Source organism: Ptychodera flava, chromosome 20, assembly GCF_041260155.1.
Source record: "Ptychodera flava strain L36383 chromosome 20, AS_Pfla_20210202, whole genome shotgun sequence".
NCBI lineage: Eukaryota > Metazoa > Hemichordata > Enteropneusta > Ptychoderidae > Ptychodera > Ptychodera flava.
This window is the reverse complement of record NC_091947.1, coordinates 1,318,759-1,341,926: the sequence shown is the minus strand read 5'-3', so window position 1 is coordinate 1,341,926 and position 23,168 is coordinate 1,318,759. Positions and strand designations below refer to the sequence as shown.

Below are 23,168 nucleotides of genomic sequence, written 5' to 3'. Positions count from 1 at the left end.
CATGGATACAGCACATTAGATATGTAGGATTTTTATTCCCCTATAATACCGGCAGCCCCGTATTCAATAATATAAACTAACTTCATGAATTGCACACGTATATAACAAAGGACCTGGCGGATATACTGCTTGTTTATGCCCAAAGATTACTACCTCGTCCAACGCCACTTCGCCCAAAGTACTATTCCTACTTGTACTAAAACCACTTCGCCCCAAGCACAATATCATCATAATACTACCAAGACATTATAAAACAACGATGCCTTAATGTAATATAGCGTTGTTTTTACCTGCAATGCGGAAGGATTACTGTATCAGGACATTTTGGCTTCGACAAACCATTTATTCTCGCATAACATCTGACACGGTAGATGAAAAAGAAAAACGCAAACTACTGAATGCCATCACAATGTCAGTTTGTCATTTTATCTCCACTTGGGATGATAGATAGGTGATGAAAACTTCGATGGCAGTGATTAGTTGTTTTTAGCTTTACCGGTTGGCGATAGTTTGGGACGAAATTGTGTTGTTTTTGTTTGGGGCGACGTGATTCCTTTGGCGGAGAGGTTTGGGTACGAGGTTGTTTTGGTGTGAAGAGGTTTTGATGCGAAATGGTAGGGAGTGGTTTTGATGCAAAATGGTAGGGTACGAGATGGTATAGGGCGAAGTGGTTTTGTTGCGAAGTGTTTGGGAACCAGGTGAACAAATGGGTGGTTTGGTGACCGAGACACTTCGCACCAAAACCAGGTTGCCCATACTTCTTCCCAAAATCATTTAGTACCAAATGAAACTAAGAACATTTGCCACCTTATCTATTGCTTCGATATTTACAGAATTGTAGCAATGAATAAAATCTTTTAAAGCTTATTATAATCCCCAGGATACAATATATACCGAAGAAAATTGATAAAAGATTACATCAAATAAAATATTGTAGGTCGACTATATGTTGGTCTGTCTGTAGGTCTATCTGATCCTATCAATCATTTAGAAGTCAGCCCTTTTCACACATTTACATACAATGGTTTGTAATCTATGAAGAATTACACTTAGTCACTCTTCTGATATATATTGGGGATGCAATATGAAGTGGTGTGTCGCAATTACTTCTCTCTTATTTAGTGTGTCAGCCGAAGGTACGTTGAAAAAGCCATATCGTTCCTTTTCGTAAGAACTTATGTTATATTTTGTGGTCTTCAATAGTGTATCTCCTTGCACTAGAGTAATTAATACTAAGGTAAGGGTGAGTGATTGCCATCAAGACATATAGAAAAAGCTTTAGACTAGTAGATGAAATACTTAATTTGCATTATTACTATATAATGCTGTTCAAATGGCACGCTTAGTGGAAAGATTTAGTTAAACTTACAAATCTGGCATGAATCAGATTCAATTGAGACATCATATCTTGTCGCTATACATTAAAATAGCCGGGCAGTGTCATATCATAGTAGGCATCTTGTATGTTTACTCAATATTGTGACATGTCTGTAAGTGTTATCGTCTGGAATGATTTTTGACAGGATCCCTGTTTAACAACGGGGGATATCATGATGACCCTTTTCACTTTGGTACCGACTATCGACCTAGGCATCGTGACTTGCAAAATGACCTGAAAACCATTATTGGAATATCTCCGGAGTCACCTCGCTTTCTCCTTGCAATGATGTCTGGTCGAATCAGTGTGCCAGTGGCTCGTGCAATGCTGTTACGATATGTCCGTCAGGTGGGAGTATATTTCAGTGCCAGGATAGGCTGATAAAGGGTGAAGTAGCCTCTCACCTCAGGGCGTTCCAATAAAATCTTTACTTAACTATCGTAAACGTTTTTGTATTTACCTTTCCGTATTAAGAGAGTTTCAGTTGTTATTGCCCTTGGCGATAGAATCTAGGGGACATCTAAAATTAGAAAACAGCGAAAAAGATAACATTATATTTTATCAGAGAGCACAGAAGGGATCATTCTGTTTTCATCAATATGCATACAGTTGAGAACTTAGTGTACTAGGGTAATATAGGTGATTCTCTGTTTCGTAAGCTGAAAATCATTTACCGCGTAACAATCTTCATATAATGGCATCATGTCTAATCGACATATTACTTTGACAAATTTGTAAATTGAGCCGGTGAAGTGCAAATGACGGGTCTCCTTGCGCTAAATTGCTTGGGTTCAGTCAGTTGAGAGTCAAAGTTGTAAGCTACAGAAGGACCTGGTGGGTTTTGAGAAGATCTTTTTCTTTGTGTTAAACAGCCGTTTTGTAGGTATCATCCCGTTGTGAAAACAGAGATTAAAAAGACATCCTGCAAAATAAAAAGAAACCCCAAGTTTTATTTCATGAAAAATATCTATTGCATTTTGTGTTGACTATCAATTGTCACTAAATTGAAACAATAAGTATTAGAAATATGCACAAGCCAAGTTTGTTGTCTCCGAACAAAAAATACAGGATTTATTCTCTGATTGTTCAATGTCACGACAACCCGTGTCTGTGTTATCAGTTTTGGTGCTTCGGACCTTTCTTTGCGTCGATCTTTGGTGTGCTCGTCAATGTAAACAATCAACATGGCTGCCGGTATTTCTCCTACGATCAAAATGTGTCTGACGTGAAAAAGCGTAAAATTAGTCATGATTATTAGAGTCTGACAAAATACATCTACTTGGCAAACTTTGAATCCTCGTGTTTTAGTTTTGTCGCAAATATTGTGGGGTCGTATTCGTATAGACCCCGCTGTTAAGTGTTTTAGAAACTGTACAAAACAATGGCAGGTAAAGCGCGGAGAAATATCCATAACCTGATAAAGACGATAATACCGTAATCAGTGGAGTTGGCTGCGGCTTGTCTGGTGAAAAGCATTTCAGGTAGAGTACTTGGTATATGCAATAGATTTACAAGAAGTTCATTGTCTTTTTCAAACAGCTTATTTGCGCCTAAAATGTAAATAGAAGCTCCAGTTGTTGTTAGTGTTGAAGTCGAAATTTGAATTTAATTCCTCAATTTTAAAGTTGCCTTTCCAAATATAATACAGTCTGTGAAGTAAGATAACATTGGTAAATATTTCATTAAGCTTCACACTATTGATTGCGCGTTTTGTTATTACTATTAATTATCTGTAAGGTTATTATCCGTATTAACGTTTTCAGTTTAGGTTTAGATTCTTTGGGTGCTGGTGACAGAGAAATGTTTCCTATTTTTACAGAGCAGAGAAGGAAATCAAGCAACATCTGGACAATATAACTGAATGCTCCTACAATTACACTTCCGATCCAACGACATATTTCAGAGTTATATGGGAATATAAACGTTTAGTGTTCAAGGAATGGTGCCGACTCTTTTATACAAGTCGCGAATATTGGAAAACTGCTTACAACATTAATTAGTTTGTACTATTAACCGCATTCTGAATAAATAAGCTTATTATCTCATCCCAATTAGGAGTTAGACACCAGTGCGTCCATGATTCCAGTGATCCGAGGTTTACAAAATCGAGAAGATTTGCTACTGACTCACCTGATGTTTCATCAGTTTAGAAGTGCTGTAGACAAAACTATGCTGGACGGACTAATGAAAGAAAAAGATGATAGGACGTACACATTTTTGGTGGACATTGTCTGCAATTGCTCATTGTACTATTTGTACGTGTAGTGCTCTATAACATTTTATTTCTATCTTTCATCCAACGTCAAAATTGTAAAGCCAAGCACTAAACTAGAGCCAAGTCATAACCAAAATGTGTAAACCCCCTTGGAAGAAACAAAGTCAGTTATATGACAGTATATATGCTAGAGTGTAAATTGTTTGCCATATTTGTTGTTTTTAGCTTCCATAAGAAAATTTTAGTAAAGAGATATTAACGCAGCCAAAATACGAATTATTTGTATTGCGTTATATTTTGAAATATAAATTAGTAGCAATTAATTTTTGCAATATACTGCATTCAACAGAAATGGGCAAGAGATCAAAGGTTTCTTTCAAGATCTTCTCGCCGAAGGTAATAAAGTACACCAAAGAGTGTTTTTATAGTTGATCCGAATAATCACAGTTTGCTTTGACTCCAACAAATGAAAGTTTGAGTTCGTTGAGAAGATAATATGTGCACACATATGAGCAAATGCTTGTGTACGGTGAAGAAGTCAAAATTCGAATTGTAGCAACCATATCGAACGATGTATATTCGGTATAGACTCTGAATTTTGTGTCAAGTAATTTTGTACCAATGCGTACTATCAACATATTCCATGTGTCAATATCCATCGAATATTCGGATATTCATTGTCAAAACCTCGTTGACATTCCACGAAACGAAAGAGTTGCCGCGGATTGGAAGGTGTGGTAATTTTCGGAGGTTATCTTAATGATCAACAAATAAAGAAATGCATTGAGCTATACCTGTGTTAATGATATTTTAACCTTTTCAAAAGTTTGCAAGGAGGCCGGAAAGAAATGTATCGTGCAGCAAGGAGACTACTGGCAGTGCCATGCCACCTCTCCTGGCACTGATGTTGAAGTGGCTGGAAAGGGTAAATAACAAAAGACAATAGTTAAAATTATAGTTTTCAGTCCAAAACAAGCAAAACTCTTGTGACATGAATGTTTTTCAGACTGATATAAGAGGGCTGACCCATTTCATAATTCACTATGTTAATAGAGGAAATTATTTCATCAACAATGCATTATAGTATATAACGGTCATAGCCCCTAAAGAATAATTGAATAATCTCTGAATGTGTAAATTCTATGCGTTACGAATTCAAATTCTGTAAGTAAATATACATTCCAAAATATACTTTGATGTGTAATGATCATGCTCACTCACCTTAATTTCCGCGCGCTTTTGAAGGAGGGATTATTTCGTATTCTTTGAATGGAAATACGAATCCTTCTTACGAACTTACAAAGTAGGTGGCAGGGGAAATGGTAGTCTGGCAGAGACCCTGCGATTCGCGTTCTTCCCTGTTGGAACACGCGCGCGCCCTTCAGAGACGTGACGCGAATCCCAGGGTCTGGACGTTCTTGCAAGCGACCGGTCGGATTTCTGCCTGATCCGGGTACTTTATAGAACTCCACACATCCGTTAATCAAAACAAAAATGACAAGTACAATAGCCAAATAAAATTAAAAATGAAAAATAAAAACATACCGCGTATATAGGTCTACCAGCTACTAGTATATATTCTCTCCGCCCAGTTAGATAGGTGTTTCTTTTGACGTCACTACCCTTATGAATATTCATATCCTTGCAAGAACGGACAGTCGCTGTGTCTGGCATCGCGTGCTCACAGCTGCACAGCCTTAGAATGCAGACCCATCGCGGCGCACACAAAACAAGGCACAGCGACTGTGGAGAGTCTAGGGAAATGGGTGAATACGTAAATATGTCAATCTTGACCTCACGGGTTAGCGAGGCGATACTATTTTGTATTCACGCACAAGTTAGTATTGTTTGATAATGTGAAAACATAATTAATGTATTTATGTTAATTAAGTAACGTTCTTTCCTTAGGTATACTATCTGGGCAGTACGATGGCTGTGTTGTAACAAAGACGAGTGGTATAGTGAACGCGATGGCATTGTCGGATTCGTGGATGAAGTACGGTGGAGAATCGAGATTATTTGTTCCAGTTGGGAACCCAGGAAACTTCGATCCGAATGACCTAACTGGAAAGCATATTGGTAACAGTTATAAAAGGGTTACATTTAGCATTGAACTGACCACCATCACTAGATCATTCTGTTAATTTATCAATCATTTCACCCTTTTTTCAATTTTGCTTCTTACACATATAAGAACGTTTGCGCACGATATAATTGTATTGCATTATTTCTAAGTAAATGCTGTACAAGTTCAATTTCTTCGAAACGGTACATTTATTATCTTTTTCTGACAATGACTTGCATTGTAACCCCATAAACAGGTTTTATCCGTGGTGGGTATAGCGAAGCAGTTTGTCTCGTCCAGAATATGGTCAAAGGAGCCGAATCACTAAAATTTAACCAAGTACACTACTTTGACTTCTCTTCAAGACTTCTTGAGGGTTTCGAAAACAAAAAGGTACTCCGTATATTAATAGCAATTTTACCCATGCGTAAACCAAACATTACGGGTCAAAATCACATAAAATAGTTAGTCTAAATGACAAATACAACACAGTACAACAAACCTCAACACAACACAGTGTGAAGAAATATATACAATCTTTCAGTCAAAGTAGGAAGTGGATGTATAATAATCGCAAATTGACTTGTAGTGACATGTATACTTCAACACTTCGTAAAAATACTTCTCGTGCTCATAATGTCGTTTCTCAACGCTTTGCCTTACCGAGATGAATAAGTCGCAGAAAGGCACGAGCTTAAGAATCGTAAAGACAGGATATGTGTGTGCCACCGTCTATGACATGGCAGCACTGTGGTTATTTGATCAGTAACTTGTATACGTGGCCCAAGTGAAGACTTGCATAATTCTCGTTTCTTATTGTAAACAGATTGATGCGGCATTCGCACTTTTATGGGCGGGAGAAGACCGTGATTTTGAAAAGGCAGGAATTCTCGGAGGCACCCCACCTGGACTTGAACCAATTGGTGAGGTCATCAACTGCAGTGAAGGGTTAAGCTTGGGCACGCATAAGGGCAGTCGTGTATTGGAATGGTTCAATGCCGCCCTTAGGAAGCTGAAGGAGAGTGGTAAATATGCTAAAGTGTGCGAGAAGGCAAAGCTTGACCATGGTGAGTTGCCATATCCATATACATGTAATACTTCCGTGAGGCGATGAAACCGAACAGTAATCTTTGACCATGAGTACATGAAGTACTGTCGGGCTACTTACCCTGATGCTAGCAAATGCCAATGTACTTTGTTACAGCTGTATCATGGCAAGTTTCAAATGTCATTGAGACTCGGCGTACATTGCTGATTGTTTGGCTTAGGTGCTACATTGATCAAAAGAGCAATTTCAAAAGTTCAAGAGTGAACTTCAAATGTTGTTTTTATGATGAGGCACTGTAATCGTTTTACGCTCTCTAGTTATTAAGCTTTTTGTTTTGAGTCGATTACAAGGTGAATTTGTCGTACAATCGTGCAATTTTCTATTTTCAAATTTCAGGAGCATGGGGACCCGTAGATTGCGTTCTTTGAACACGAAACATGACTTAATGGTAGAAGTCATGAATACCAAATAATGCTGAACGTTTGCTGAGAATTTAGTATGACAAATTGATGTCTTACGATTATATAGCTCAGTGCGTCGAGTTCCTTCTATCTCCGTTCGTCATTGTGTCAAATAAAATGTGTAATTTCACTGAATATTCGAATAAATGAAGAAGTGTAAAAGAGAGCATCTCTGTAACTAAAATTGTTGAATTCATCGTGCTACGAACTTGGTCAAAAGAAATGGCAACCTATGTTATAAAAGACGCCAGATAAGGACGACGATAAACTTTTGTTGAAAAGAAAGTTCTGATTCTGCACATACAGCATGGTATTTATAGCATTGAATGTATAAGTTGGAACCTTGACTGCCCCCTTCCCCTTCCCCCGACGTGACCTACTTGCATTTGAACTCGTCGACAAAATTAGCACTTAAAATGATTCTAGAGTGTACTGTAAACTAATATATCCAATGAAACCAAAAGTTGGACAAATGTAAAACTGCAGGTAATTGCTGCCACTCACAAACACAAGCTTGAAAAATGTATTGTTCAAACATATTTTAAAGTTGCATTGTTCTTTCCTGTATTGATGAAGAGATTCCTTATCTACTCTTAGCGCGGTTTTGGCTCTACACTTGGTCTGACCATGTTAATTTTGTGAAATCGGGAATATTCATTTATCTATGTCACAGCAAATAAGAATTACCTTGAAATATACCTCACTACACAGACTTAAGGTAGAGTGACCATCGGGAATGGTTTTCGGACTCTCAAATTTTATTTAGCGATTTTCTGGTCTACTTTTTGTGAGCGCCCATTTGAAGCTTTTTGATCAAACAAACTTTTCTTCGTCTCAGTTGTGTGAAGATCTAAACAATAATTTTCAAGGAATGACAGCAGCCTTTTAGAATTTCAAATTTAAAGTAATTTGCTTTTAGTCCAAAAATAAGCATGGTGACCCTGAGTTTTTTCTCTTTTTTCGTTAAGAGATTTGTTGAAATTTTTATTGCAGAGAGTTTGGGCAAAACTGTATGCCATTGAATTACATGGGGCATCCTACCTTAACGAAAAAGGCAGTCAATCCATTCTACAAATCAATGGTTCATGTCTGTGCAACTGTTGTCGATGTATAGGAAGCACAATTATTCTCGTATCAAGAGTTATAGCAGCGGTACAGTCTTTCTATTCTTTACTGAAATCTGTAAATTGTATTTTATAGACATTGGGATATTATTGAAAATACTACATATTGTGTATGACTGTAGCCAAACCTATATATCTTGGGGTATTTACTGTTTGCCATAGCCCTTAGTACTCTCAACTAGTAATCGCATGTCTATCTATCTATCTATCTATCTATCTATCTATCTATCTATCTATCTATCTATCTGTCTTTCTGTCTGTCTGTCTGTCTGTCTGTCTGTCTGTCTATCTGTGTCTGTTTGTAACTGAAGTCAACACACCAAGATGTCGATTGTAGCACAACTTTAAATCTTTATTACAGATTGCAAACGTAACGTTCAGCATCTAAGGTCTTATTCTGTATGTATCTAGTGCAAATTCTCTACAAATTTATATACCTTTCTAAAATTACATGACTACAAAATTATCATCATTATTCAATGGTCATCACTTGGAAAATTCTCGCCAGTCTTTGATTGTTTCTTAAGATTAAACAAGATCACACCATGGAATATCCCGTACTCGATTGTTGTCATTGAAATTTCAACCAATAATGACGCTATCTCCTATCTCCTTCTCGTACGATCTTGACCCAACCTTCACACGCCTTGGCCACGTGAGGACGCTTCGAGATAAAATCTCTACAAGGGAGGGCGTTAGACAGGTACTCTTGTCTGAGACATGGCATGGGAAACCCAATGTAAGCGTAAAAATCTGAAGATAATGTAAAGATAATAACAGTATAATCCAGCAATTGTGATGATAACAGCCACGGTCCCTCCACAGGGAGGGACCGTGTAACAGCAAACAGAAAAGACTAGAGACTATCGAAGTTATAGTAGATAATTATGGTATGATATTCTGCTATAGAGTGCCATAATTAACCTGTCCAGCGTTTATTCACTGACATACCCTGCGACTTAAAGGCTTATGTGTGCACGTGATGACGGAAACTACATGCTTATCTGCATGTAGCGTATACACACCTGCAAATACAACTTTTGAACCCTTGGTCACACTTGTGCATATAGTGATCAGAATCCTGAACCACTAAAACAAATTAATTTTTTGACAGGGAGGAAGTATAAATGTTTGTTACAGGCAGGACGAATCCTACCGGGCGGGCAAGGATCTCCGTGCATCTTGTCTGTAAGTGTCTACCTAAAGGCGAGAATTGCAAAGTGTAGTAACATAATAGTCTGGTGCCAAAACTCCGATTTTCGGCCGAACCACAGAATTTCGGCTCGACTGTGGTTCTTGGTGATTTCTGTATCTTCAAAGCCTACTGAATCAGGATCTGGATGATGCAATACAACTGTTGAACCCTTGGTCACACTCTCGTGCATAGTGACCAGCAATCTGAACCACCCAAACAAATTATTCTTGACAAGGGGGTGTATACAGTACATATTAGCTGATTTATCGTGTCTAGACAAAAAAGTCATTGATCTATGACCGACATGTGTACCTTTTCTTTGTCGATGTGGTTTTAGTGCATTTCTTGTCATCCCTTTTGCATGGTTCTGTATTTCTATTTGTTACTTGTTGTTGTTTTCTCAATTTACTGATCATGCAGTGAGAAACACTGCCGGTAGATTTTGTCGGATCTGCTTGAATTGAATAAATTGACAACTCAATGTCACGTATTTGTTCTGCAGAAATTGTCCGGGTAGGCAACGAAGGCAGATTATCAGAGAAGACCTTAGTCAAGGTATACGTCTGAAATATTTTCATTATTGCATGCCAATAACCTTTCACCACAAAAATGTTTGTTTCAGGCAAGGAAAATATAACTCTCCATTTAACTTGTCCGTAAGTGGCTGCATAAAGTCGGTAATCTCAAGCTGTAATAACTTATATGATGCTTGACTATTAATTACTGCACTGACATATGTATGTCCAGCAAGACATGCCGTCAATTTAAATCGTTGCATCATAAGGTAGAGCTGAGAAAGATCTCACTAGAGAGATGCTTTAAATCGATGTATGAGCGCCGTCTAAAACAAAATACTAAGTGAATAAATGCTATGAAAAATTCGCAAAAAGGCATCTCAGTGTATTAATAGGAGCGGTAGAACAATAACTGTAGATGGAACAACTAAAGCTGTGCTTATGAAAATGTCGTAACGCTCTCATAAATGTTCCGCCACAAATAACGCTCGATATTGAAACATTCGGAAGCCCTGGGAACTTTCACAAATATTACTAATGAATATTGACAAATGGTGATAAAGCAAAATCTATATATCATTAAGGCTGTCCATGACTAGAAATAAACCCCCAGCGTATTGGTTTTGAACTGTTTTACAACATGATCGTCAGTTCAATCACGAATGCTTACAGGACCTATGTGTTATGACAGCCCAAGTCATTTTTGTGTGTGTTAGTACAAGTAGACCGCAGAGGGCGTACTGAGCTCATGTTTGAAGAAAAGAAAGACCACAATGACACAGGCCGTATGCAAGTTCATCACATCCTAATTGAAGCTTGCCTATTGCAACCTGTCACACTATGTCATCATGCACATGTCTGATTTGCATACAATCGGTACAAATCTTTTCGACCTCAGAGTCGGTGACCCAAGTTTCGCAAATAACTTCAACCTCAACATCGTGGACCAATATCTTTTTGTGTTTTACGATCTAAAGCAATCGTTAACATAGATATGCGATTTCGTCTGGCATTTATGTTTCTGCTGATTTCATCAGGTAAATTACCTTCTTTCGGTCTTTTCTCAATTTTCTGAAAATCTCGCACTACGTTGTTTTATACATTATTGCCATTTCCGACTCATTTCTCTCTGTACAACGAAGGCACAGTGATACTTTGAGGTTCACATCTTAAAGTGTTTTCGGCAGAGAATTTCTCATAGTGCTTTATTACAGAACCAGACGTTACTTCAGTGTGAATAATCTAAACTTCCTTTCCATTGACAAAATTCTAGTGTTCTGTACTGGAGATCAGTCAAACGAACTTTCGCTATGAAAAATGAGCTATTCAAGGGACTAGTGATACTTTCCTGATTGTTTTACGATTTAGCTGCATTGGACTCTCCTGCAATGTTTTACATGTTAAAGCGACCTATTTGATCGGACACAAAATGTATAACCTATCACTGTAACCTCTGCATGAAGATAACACATGTAATACAATTCTTTCTGAATATTCCAGCTGCTATGGGTATGCGAGTAAATTCTTCAAAGCGTTTTTATTTTAGTAGCTAGACCAGAAACATTGAACACTGCAATTTGTCTTATGTCTTCTGAAGAAGTACGGTTTTCGAGACTTTGTAGATGCAATACGAACTGATTGCTAACATGGTATGAACGTTCATGGAGATTAATGAACATGTCCGTTTTACAGTTTTCTAATGACATGATGGGGTCATTGTATCTATACAAAGTAAGATAATTTGACAGTGGTTATTACCATCAGCGCAATTGACATTGGCTTTGGTATTTTTTCATTTTAACTGACATGGTGACCGATTACTGAGGAAAAGGTCAAACCTTCAGTGACGGTGCGCTCGATAAATTTTTTGCGATATTCGGTAGCTCCGGGTCCAAGCAATCACCACATGCTGTCAGGGCCATGATGTCAGAGACAGTTCTTGTTTCTGTGGCTCGCATAATGATTACGTAAACCAAGTAAGTCAAATCAGTTTCACTGCTTTACCACCAGATTCTATCTGCGTTACATCTCCTACTGCAATAAATATTTCATATGTATTACTTTGAGATTTAAATCACCTAAAGCGAAACTGTGGAGGCCGACATTCCAAAAATGCTGAATATAACATCAACATCGCCTTACTCTGAGAAGCATGAAATCAAATAAGGAAAGTAAGCTTACAAAATGGAAAGCGTACAACGAATTTGCAGATTAAACTTTTTAAAACAAACTGTTAAGGTAACTCTTATGCAGTGAACGAAAACGTTATCATCAAATGTACGAGAAACGTTATAACAGCTAAAGTACGTAACTTGATTAAAGCTGGATTACTTTTTCTCGAAAGTCGTTTACACTATATACATAAGGCATTAAGCTACTTTAGTTCTTCCACCAACAGTTTGCAAGGAAGCCGGTAAAAGATATACCATAGAGTATGCTCCGTATGACACGTGTCATGTCGGTGGTATCGGAACTGAGTATGAAGCTGCTGACGGAGTCGAGAACCCTGTTTCATTCAAAGATCCCAATGTGAAGTGAACCGTCCTCATAAATTTTAACTTTTGAAGATTTTCTCGTGGGAACACATTTTCAAGAAGTCATATCATGTGGCATTATTGCTAGATAGATTAATTAATCCAATCGAATTCCATAAGAGGAAAACTTAAGCTATCATTTGGGTTTGTTGTATCTGGGAATGCGCAATACTAACTCTCTTTTCACATGTAAAAGGTTCTCCGGAGTATTCAGTGAAATCTGTAGCTATCGTAAATATGCACAATCCATTCCTCCAAATGTACTTTCGTCTTTTCTACAGAAATTATGACAATATAATATTGCGATTAACATGTTATATTTGAACATTTCAAAGCATGCATGTAAAACGAATGTCGAGTCGCGAAACCTTTCTCTCTTCCCAATACCTGACGGGGCTGTCAGGAATTCCACGACCCACAAGCACTGCAGCGGTATACAATTCAAACTGAGTAAATTCAATTAAAAGATAGTAAAGTCATCTAACCTACAACGATTAAATATGGTCTTATCAGGCAAACCGTAGAAGGCCTATAGCTGTAACTTTTGATCATTTTTTCCGCTATTTTCGTTTGGTATGTCAAGTTCTTGTTCTACTCTTAAAAACACGTTAAACATCTTCTATTTACCTTGCCAACGTAGTACCTACTCGCATACTTGGAGAATTCACTGTTATTGTAATTACTTGGACCCGGAGCTACCGAATATCGCAGCACATTTATCAAGGGCGCCGTCACTGAAGGTTTGACATCTACCTTAGTAACCGGTCACCATGACAGTTAAAAAGGAAAACTGAAAAAATACCAAAGCCAATGTCAATGGCGCTGATGTTAATAACCATTATTATAGATATAATGACCCCATCATGTCATCAGAAAACTGTACAATGGACATGGTGATTAATTTCCATGAACGTCCATACCATGTTAGCAGTGTGTTCGTATTGCATCTACAAAGTCTCGAAAACCGTACTTCTTCAGAAGACATGAGACAAATTGCAGTGTTCAACGTTTCTGGTCTAGCTACTAAAATAAAAAGGCTTTGAAGAATTTACTCGCATACCCATAGCAGCTGGAATATCCAGAAAGAATTGTATTACATGTGTTATCTTCATGCAGAGGTTACAGTGATACATTTTGTGTCCGATCAAATAGGTCGCTTTAGCATTTGAAACATTGCAGAAGAGTCCAATGCAGCTAAATCGTAAAACAATCAGAAAAGTATTACTAGTACCTCATTTTTCATAGCAAAAGTTCGTTTGACTGATCTCCAGTACAGTACACTAGAATTTTGTCAATGAAAAGGAAGTTTAGATTTCCGGACGGAGGCAAAATATACATTTATATGTTTGCTAAAGGCTTCAAGTAAGCGTAGAGTATGTTATAGCGAGATCGATAGCGAATCGTTCAAGTTTGCTCCATACAATGTATAGAGCTGGCAAAAATGTAAATGACCTATGAGGGCAAGAGTAGTAGGGCATGTTAATCTTCAAAGATGGCTGCTCTTCGACGTTTCACTATAACCAAACACAGGCGAACTTTGTGTATGACATCAGTTACAGCATAAAGCATCGTTTGTCGCTTTCCTGGTTATCCGGCTGTTCATATTTGAACGGCGAATCGTTATGAGTGTTTCGTTTCCATATCATATCGTATCTGTTGGCATACAAATATTGGCAACGCAAAGAGACACCAAACAAAGCATACGATACGTATATGTATACTTGGGAGCCAGTTAATGAAATATTTGACCTCAGCTGTCACATTCGATAACATTAAATGTGTTCTAAAAGCGATGAATTTCCTTCCTTTTCCCCTTAAGTATGATATTTTTGTAAACACAACGCATGATGTACATGCAGTGCGCAATGTTACAGATGTTACTCTTGTCCGGATTTAAGTCAGCTCTCGCCATTAACTTCGGACAATCCACACATAAAGACTGTGTTGAAAAACTTACACTTGATTTTCACGTGATTTTCAGAATAGAACAATAACAAAGTATATACATTTAGTGCAAAAATAACCCCAAAACGGTAAAATATACATCAAAATTTACAGCAAGCGATGCTTTTATTTCGAATCCGTATTCATTGATCAATACTGAGACCGCGTATATCAAAATTAGGGCTCTCTCGTCAACTTTGTGAAATATCAACTATCGCAGAGGTCAGAGTGTATTATTTGTTAATTTGAATACAATCGATCGTTAGTTCTCGCAGCACACATCGTCGTTGTTGCTGGGTATTGGATGTCTCTCATTTTGAGGAAAATGAAGCTCTGCCTCGCTTTTGCGATCTTCTTCACATGTCAAGTAATCGAAGGTAAGTCAGTTAATGTATTGCTTGTCAAATAGCACTAGCGATATAGATACATAGCTTTCTAGTGTGCTCCGTTGCAAGATTGGGAAACTGATATAAGCAAGTTTGTCAACAAGAGAAGAAAAGAAAAAAACTATTGTAATATGTACAGAAAAACACACAGCAAGGTCGGATCATGCTTAAATGTTAGATTTTTCTGTATGATCTTTTTATGTCAATTGAAATATACATTCCGGTCACTCGAACGTACCAAAAGAAATGAAGGTCAATTTTCCGTGACCTTTGGCAAATTGTTTAGATTTGGAGTATTGAAAATTTAAGATTATTGTACAACTACGTCAGACCTCAGTTTTCGCCATACACGTCAGAGTTATAGATATTGGAAGATCGTCTAATTATCAATTGTATTGAGTTTCAAAAGATTGTACCATATTTTTTTAATCTGCATGTTACCAAGTCGATGAAGGGTTTTTTAACAAATTATGTTTGCATACTTTTTCTGGCATTTGCTAAGTTTGACCTTGGCAGTCCCATCCCATCAGCACAGCATTTGTAATGAAATAGATTGACCAGCTTAATTTTAGCTCCCATTTGCCACGATAATATATTAAATAGGGACTTATGGAATTACACAGTGTCCGTCGAGAGAGCTAAAGAGTGTGTGTGTTTATAAATGTATATATCTACATAAGTATGTTACATCTGTCCGTCTGGTCGTCCACTGAGATTTCTCCAAACCCACTGTCCCTATTACTTTGGTATTTTGAATGAAAGTGGGACGAACATATTTTTCTGCTTGTGTGAGTATAAAAAAGCAAAATAGCATAAAGAGGATATGGGAAAAAGTCTTCCTCAGTCTCCAAAAGTGCTCCGAAGATGATCTTGATGTGAAGTTTGAATAACAGGGATATGCAAGCCATATAATAGTGATTTACATAAATTATCATTTTGGGGAAATAATTGTCAGTTTTTGACAAAAGTCTTCTCCTCAATAACGACACAACCGATGGATTCGAAATTTGGTATGCAGGTCCCTGGTGATGAATTGTTAATATAACCTGTTCAAACCTTAACAAAACTAGAAACATTTTATTTTATGCAATTTTTGCCGTTCAGAAGCAAAGTAAAATAGTAAGACATGTTTAGCGTCAATGTTAGTTAAAAACTTGCACGAGAATGAAATGCTTAGAGTTAATTTTATGCATTCTGCTTAATGTCAGTTTCAAATTCAAATTCTTTTTCAATTTCTTTATTATTTCGCCAAAAATAAAGCAAAACTTACAATTGCTGACCGTAAATTGTTAACAAAACAAGTAAATAAACATTGTAACAACGATTACGTTTCTTTGTGTGTTTCTGGTTAGGATAATGGAAATAGTTTAGTCCAAGGCACAGAAGTTGTAGAATATGTACAAAGCAAAATCAAGGATGACAACCGCAACGGGACAGAAAAAACGTGCCGGCCAATGTGGATGAAAAGAAAAAATAGAACGCTCTCGAGTTAACAAATGAGACTTCAAATCCGATTTGAAAGAATATCTATGAATGCAACTGCTTTAGTGACGAAGGTAGACAATTCCAATTTTTGACATTCAAATTCAATAACATCTGGCTATTTATTGCTCCTATCAATAGGTAGGCCCTATATCTTTCATGCAATTATGACACAGTCTACTTAAGTATTCTAATGGGCTGTAAACATTAGGGCGTATACGCAATTATGTCGGAAAGTCAGCAAGTTTGCAGTGCCTTCTCCATTAGCTTGTGTCAAGCAAGTAACGGATTTCAGACTAAAAGATAAGTTAGCTATAGGTAAGAGTGTTATGTACATGTATTTAGAGGTCGACATGGGTCGTGTATCGAGGAGTAAGGCAGTACAAGGTATCACAAGAATCTTTGCTGAAAGTTAAAGGGCAATATTTGCCCTTTCAATCATAATGATATATCTAAAATCTATACGACTGTCTTATAAAACTGCCCGAAAATGACATGGAGTATAGATGTACTTCGAGGAAAATAACAACAGTTTTATGCAATAGAAATTTGGTGCCGATAATTGTCAATTACAATTTTTCAATGGATATTGAAACTAGAAACAATTCCTTGGATATCTTTCGTGATTCACTCTTAACACATCTTTCAAATGTATGATGTACGTTCCTAGGAATAACTTCATTTTTGATGAAGTTATGGTTAAATTTGCATATGTACAATTTTGGGCCACTATCTTTGTTGTAAAATAACCTTGTCTCCAAAATTAGCATTGGAATTTAATTTGTTGATGCCTTGGAATCATTGCATTTACATTTGATTGCAGGACAATGCAATGACTATATTCACTGTCTTGCAAAATATTTCAAGTTTTGCCGACTAACATCTTCATATCTGAAACTATTTGTCATATAACTTTCATCTTTGGTATTTTGAATGTACTTCTGTTCTCTTAAAATTTGAGCACAATGTAATTGATGCTAGTTTTTCTACAGGGTTTGGTCTTAATACTGGAGTAGGTTATGGCCTTGACCACCTGACCGCAAGCCATCGACCTTTTAATGACGACCTTCAAAATGATTTCAAACTCTTATTTGGTAGTTCTCTCACGTCATCCGACACCCTTCTTTCTGCGATGTCAGAGCGAGTTCCTATTCCGGTAGTTCGTGCAATGCTATCGCGTTATGTGAGCCAAGTAAGATTAAGTTTGGTATATTATATACGCTTTGTTTAATATTTGACTTATAAATTGAAAGATTATTTCTGCGATAAGAGATGTAAATATGTACGTATGTTTGTTAGCGACCTACTTTAAGTGTTCAATTATCTCAATATAAGCTATCTACAATACAGAAAATATGTTGTTGATAACAGTTGCAAAAAACATTAAACTTGTCAATACCTGATTCGCTTTCACATTTCTTTATCAACTGTACACAGCATGGCTATGGATATTACCTAAATACTATTATCCGTGGATTACATAGTCACCAAGATCTAACTCTGTCGATGTTATCGATCCATCAACTTGGAAAAGCTATGGGAAACACTATGTTGGGTAGGCTTGAGGAAAAAGCAGACGATAGAACGTCGTAATAAATTCTCAACTTTCACTTTTTGAATACGTTTCATTTTCCATGTTTAATGTTGAGAACTACTAATTCCAACTTTCACGTTAGGTTTTTTTGACGGTTGGTACAGTAACCATCGCTGTCTTGTTGAAAATGGTATAAAAGGAGCAGATACACTGAGTTTAAATCACATGCGCTCATTTCGCTTTTCGGAAGATCTTCCTCACAGCTTTGAAATCAATGAGGTAATTCTTTAATTTTGTCACATCCTGGAATGATTGAAGCGCTTGCAAGTTCAATAGGAGTAATCCAATATTCTGTATTAATCGTTACATGTTTCGCTATTTATTGCAATCTCCTGATTTTCATTACTATAGGACATCATTTCTTGTTTTCCTAAGTTCCGATAATTTACCGCTACCCTTGTACTTTCAGAACTTTCTCAAATACGCAAGAAAAACGATAAATAATGGTTAAGGATGTAAAATGTATCAAAGAGAAGCAATACAAAACAATATACGTAAATAAACAACATATAAATAAATATATTTAATAAAAAGTTACCACAATTAGTTAAACCTTGTATAATCCTTGGTGACAATCGCCTCAGCTCAGTTTGATAGGCATATCATTTGTCATTGCATTATCAGATTGATGCAGCCTTTGAAATGCTATGGCCTGGAGAAGAACATGATAATGAGAAAGCAGGCACGATGACTGGTACGCGATCTGGACTTGAAATGATCGGTGATGTCATCCGCTGTGCTGATGGCATACACTTGGGAGTGCGAAAAGACAGTCCTGTTCTGGAGTGGTTTAATAGCGCCCTCAGAAAACTGAAGAAAAGTGGTAAATATGCTGAAGTTTGCAGGAAGGCACAGATTGAGCACGGCAAGTTTTTGTTACTTTGAACAGGCTATATTTTATACATTTCAAAATGATTATCATAAGGGCCTGGACAGAATTAATCACTTTGTTTTATTCATTCGACTATGAGGGTTTATGCCCAACACAATTGATTTTGACAATTATTAAGACTGACCGACATTAAATAAATGGGAACGGCTTGATGATATTTTGTCAACACAAAGGCTAGGAAAACGTTTGATTGTTTTGTATAAAGTAAAAACCATATTTGGGACAATTAAGCATATTTCACCCTAGAACTGTTACATGAAAAAGTAAGTTCTCTCTTCTCAAATGTTTGCATAAATTGTCAAAGCCTCTGCCACACACTTGCATGAAAAATGACTCTACCAAAATTTGCGCCAGCCCCACTGTCAAGTCTGTCCAGGCCCTAAATAATTTAGAAGATGCAGTTAACCTTCTGAAACTCTGTCAATCAATTCAGCGTTTAGAAAAAAATACCACTCATTCTATTTCGAGATAAGCTTTTCTCAATCTCGAGTATTGCAGAGCGTGCGCCCCAATCCTCACCTTGGAAGAGTACAAAAGAAGTGCTTGGTAACAAAATTCAGTTTCTAGCTCTCGAAATCTTGAATATCACAAGCTAAAAAACGTTCGACGTCTTTGGTCTCATTGCTTATGAAGTGCATATATCACTTTTCGAGTACACCTATTTCTTTCAGGTTACATCGATGGCTTTGTAGGTTCATTAGATACTACATAACACAGCAAAATTTCTATGAATGTGCAGTATATTAGTCTCGAAAGTTCCTGAACAGTTTCTACATCAGTACTTTCACTTACTATTCATCAGCTAAATGTATAAACCACAGCTAAACCAAAATAATCTTATGCTTCTCGTATGCTAAACACTTTCGCGTAAGTTTTTTGGTGTACTCAACATTCAATCAAAGAGATACTCAAAATATTTCTCAAATTTCGCCTTCCGAAGATTGTATGACTTTTATCGTAATGAAAATGATGTTCTGTCTACCTGACTCTGCTTCATCTTCGTCTTCTATTATGTAGGTGCATGGGGACCACCAGTCAATTGCGTATTGTAACATGTACTGCGATGTATGTATCTACTAGATGAAACAACCCATTAAACTTTGAAAAAATTATTGCATAGAACAAGAGGAAGTATATTGCCTTGCATGTTTACAAAATTGCTGTTACAACCTAAGTGAGGGCGTCTTTTCATTTTATTTGCATTATTTTTTTGTTTCAAACAAAAAATGTCTTTCTAGAATACTCAGCCACAGATTGTATACCTACTATTCACTACTGTCATAAGAGAAATATTTTGAACACGATTGGAACTAATTCGGGATGATTAGATAGTGGAGTAATGTCTGCTTAATCTTCAAATGTAAACTCATCTGCTTTTTTAAAGCTATACACTTGTTTTTGCGAGAAATTTGTTATATTGCAACGTTCAGCTATAGGGCACCTAATCATTTTTATAAATTTGAAAAATATGAAGATCCAATTATCCCAAATTAGTTCCAATCGTGTTTTTGGTGAATTTGTAAATTTGTGTCTTGAAACAATATCTTACGGTGTTATCCAATATAGCCTTAGTGTATAGATCAATGTAAAAATATTGACGTTGTGTTCATATTCAATTAAGAAATAAAACATTTATGATATATTACCATTTCGCATTCCTTGCTAAAGCTGTGGTAAAATGTGTAGGTTTAGGGGACAATTAGACTGAAAGATTCCGTCGCGTGTGGGCGCTCCGGCGCACTGCGACCTACAGTACATACGACTCTTTACACCGGAGCGCCCGCACGCGACGGAATCTTTCAGTCTAGGGGACAATATAACAGTAATGAAGCTATGATGTGCAGTAATAGAGGGCGCTCTCTAAAACAGCAGTTTGGCGTGATTTTTGCTGTGCTGATGTTAGTCCCGAGTTGACATGTCCATACAAACACGGCTCATGCTGTCCGTTTGTTGAATGTGCAGGAGGTTTTAGTAAAATTCATATATGTGCAAAAGAAAAGTGCATGAGGACTGTATTATGACTATCACTTAATAAACAATGAAATACTTATTCATGCCAACTTTTATGTTAAATCGTTAATCTTCAAAGAAGGTACACATTTCGCTATAACTGTACAACAGGCAGCTATTGAGCATAACATGCATTTTCATAGATCACATTGAGCAAAAAGCCTTCAAAAAGCATTTCACCGTCGTGTGCTTTCGTAGTTTTCCCGCTGTCAATATTTCGACGGCAATTGATCATGAACAATGTATTTTCAAATCATATCTTTTTGAACATAAATAACGGATTTAAAAGCACAACACACAACAATTGGTAAATGAGATGTTACTGGTCAAGGAAATAGCTGAATGTTTCATGTTTCAATTGTAAAGGGGACGCAGCTGTAATGTTCGGTGGCATTTCTATCTTTTTTTGAACAGAAATGGGCTCATTTTCTCACTAATGGTACTTAAACCGGAAAATGTAGCTTTGTTAACACAATTCATCGTGTAAAAACATTAAAATGTAACGTTTATAATTGTCACTGCCATGCAATGTCAAATGTCATGTTTATAAAAGTCATTGCCATTAATAAGTTTTGATATTACATACACACAACGGCTATTTCTATCGGTAGGTGGTCAGGTAGGAGTCGGTTTATGGAATTTAACGGTGCATGTCTAGACCACAATGAGTGTGGTAGTGTGTGAAGGGGACAGTAAACTCCACATTTAGTTTTGACAAGTGACTTTGAAATCGTAATTTTCAGCTTCGAATTTTCAGCTTCGAATGATCGTGATAATAATAACCTTTCCGTACAACATTGTGATATTTGCAATCGATACCGTTATTTCACTTTGACCTGAAATTGATAGTGAGATGTACTTGAGAAATTTATTCAATCTGATGCTTCTTCTTTGAAAGTTCCTTTGCTCTGTACTATACATTTCTTCTGGTCAATATATCGCTGTTAGGGGTTGTGCATACAGATTTAACATAATGCCGCTCATGAATGTATTAAATCGCTGTTAAAACAAAACTCACGCTGATGTCACAAAACGTTATTGTATTGGACTTTTGATGTATGGTTATCACGTGAACTAGAGTTCCCGTGTCGAGAAGAGGTGACTTCATTGTTTAAGCTCGGGAATCCATAACGTACAGTAGCACTATTAGTTTGTAAATGTGTGCTTGTTTGAAAAAAGTGGTATACGCTTAAAAGGAGCCCAATTGAATCAGATACCTTCCAATAAAGAAATTCCACTGTCTGATTTGACGTTTTCGAGTTAAATTTTGTTGATTAATGATAGCCATCATACATTGTTGTTTGATGTTGTCGTTTGAAGATGTACTATCACTGTCACTTCTAACCTATTGTATATTTCCTAACAAAGGCATATGTTGAAATAGCTTCGAAGCTAGCAACCAGACACAAATAAAACAAAGTACATGAAGAAAATTGCATGAGGTTAACCAATGATCTACTTTTTCCTTAAGGTAGTGATCTCATACGAGGCTAGTCTTTCCGTAATAGAATATTTAATATCATTTTTACTACAGGAACAAGACTGACATTTATTTAAATGTTATCTTCCTTTTGTTATCAGGGGCCGCAGAAGGGGCATGGGCTCATATTGGTTTCGTCCGAATTATTCTTCTAAAATGCCTCTTCTGTAAATTCTTTTTCATCCATAATCGCAGAAAGTGCCACTATAGTCACAAAACTTCACACCTTGTTCGGGGAGTGAGGAGGACTGGTGCAGTGACTTCTTACATTTTGATTGGTCTCAAGACCTGGTGGTCATATTTGATTTCATGTTAATCTTAAAAGACCGTCTTTTCAAAAGCTACAGGGCAAATTGACTTCAAATTTCTTATGCAGAATACTTCAGAATAAGTTTATTTAGCCATAATGTGCTTTAGCCCCCGGACTATAGTACAACAATACGTCAAGTATACATTTGTGGCAGAATACTGAGCGTATTCAAAATTAGCTTACAAGTCCCTTCTACATCACTAAATTATATGAGAAATTTCTGCAAACAATGTTACATCGGTCTCTATGTTTGAATGCATAATAAAGAAATATAATTTCTACAAAAACAGAAAGGTAAGTAATTTTACGGAGATTATTATGATGTGGACAGACTAAAAAGAAATAGAATTTACCTTTGACTGAGCAAATATTACAGTACACACATAATCTCTCATGTCTCACAAATGTTATTCTTGTCTTGAATAAGAGTCAACTCTCATCAATAACTTAAGAGAATTCACATATATTTATTGTGTTGACAATTAATACTTTGCATTTCTACGTGATTCTCGGAATAAAGCAAGAAGAAAGTATA

The 23,168-nt window shown here is 36.7% G+C and overlaps 2 protein-coding genes and 1 long non-coding RNA gene across 3 annotated transcripts; all 3 read left to right on the top strand.

Annotated features, from left to right (window-relative positions):
* Positions 1-82: 82 nt before the first annotated feature.
* Positions 83-7,334, top strand: LOC139119721 (uncharacterized). Its single transcript, XM_070683589.1, has 9 exons — positions 83-1,136; positions 1,524-1,726; positions 3,434-3,633; positions 3,943-3,989; positions 4,420-4,518; positions 5,502-5,672; positions 5,915-6,051; positions 6,485-6,725; positions 7,103-7,334. The coding sequence occupies exons 1-9, from the start codon at positions 1,085-1,087 to the stop codon at positions 7,132-7,134; spliced, it is 1,182 nt and encodes a 393-aa protein (XP_070539690.1). The 5' UTR covers positions 83-1,084; the 3' UTR covers positions 7,135-7,334.
* Positions 7,335-14,760: 7,426 nt separating this feature from the next.
* Positions 14,761-17,929, top strand: LOC139119603 (uncharacterized). The gene is made up of 3 exons (XR_011548951.1): positions 14,761-14,856; positions 17,340-17,539; positions 17,785-17,929. It is a non-coding gene; the product is annotated as an uncharacterized lncRNA (long non-coding RNA).
* Positions 17,930-17,958: 29 nt separating this feature from the next.
* LOC139119602 (uncharacterized) lies at positions 17,959-20,472 on the top strand. Its single transcript, XM_070683446.1, has 3 exons — positions 17,959-18,160; positions 18,566-18,806; positions 19,851-20,472. The coding sequence occupies exons 1-3, from the start codon at positions 18,107-18,109 to the stop codon at positions 19,883-19,885; spliced, it is 330 nt and encodes a 109-aa protein (XP_070539547.1). The 5' UTR covers positions 17,959-18,106; the 3' UTR covers positions 19,886-20,472.
* Positions 20,473-23,168: the final 2,696 nt, after the last annotated feature.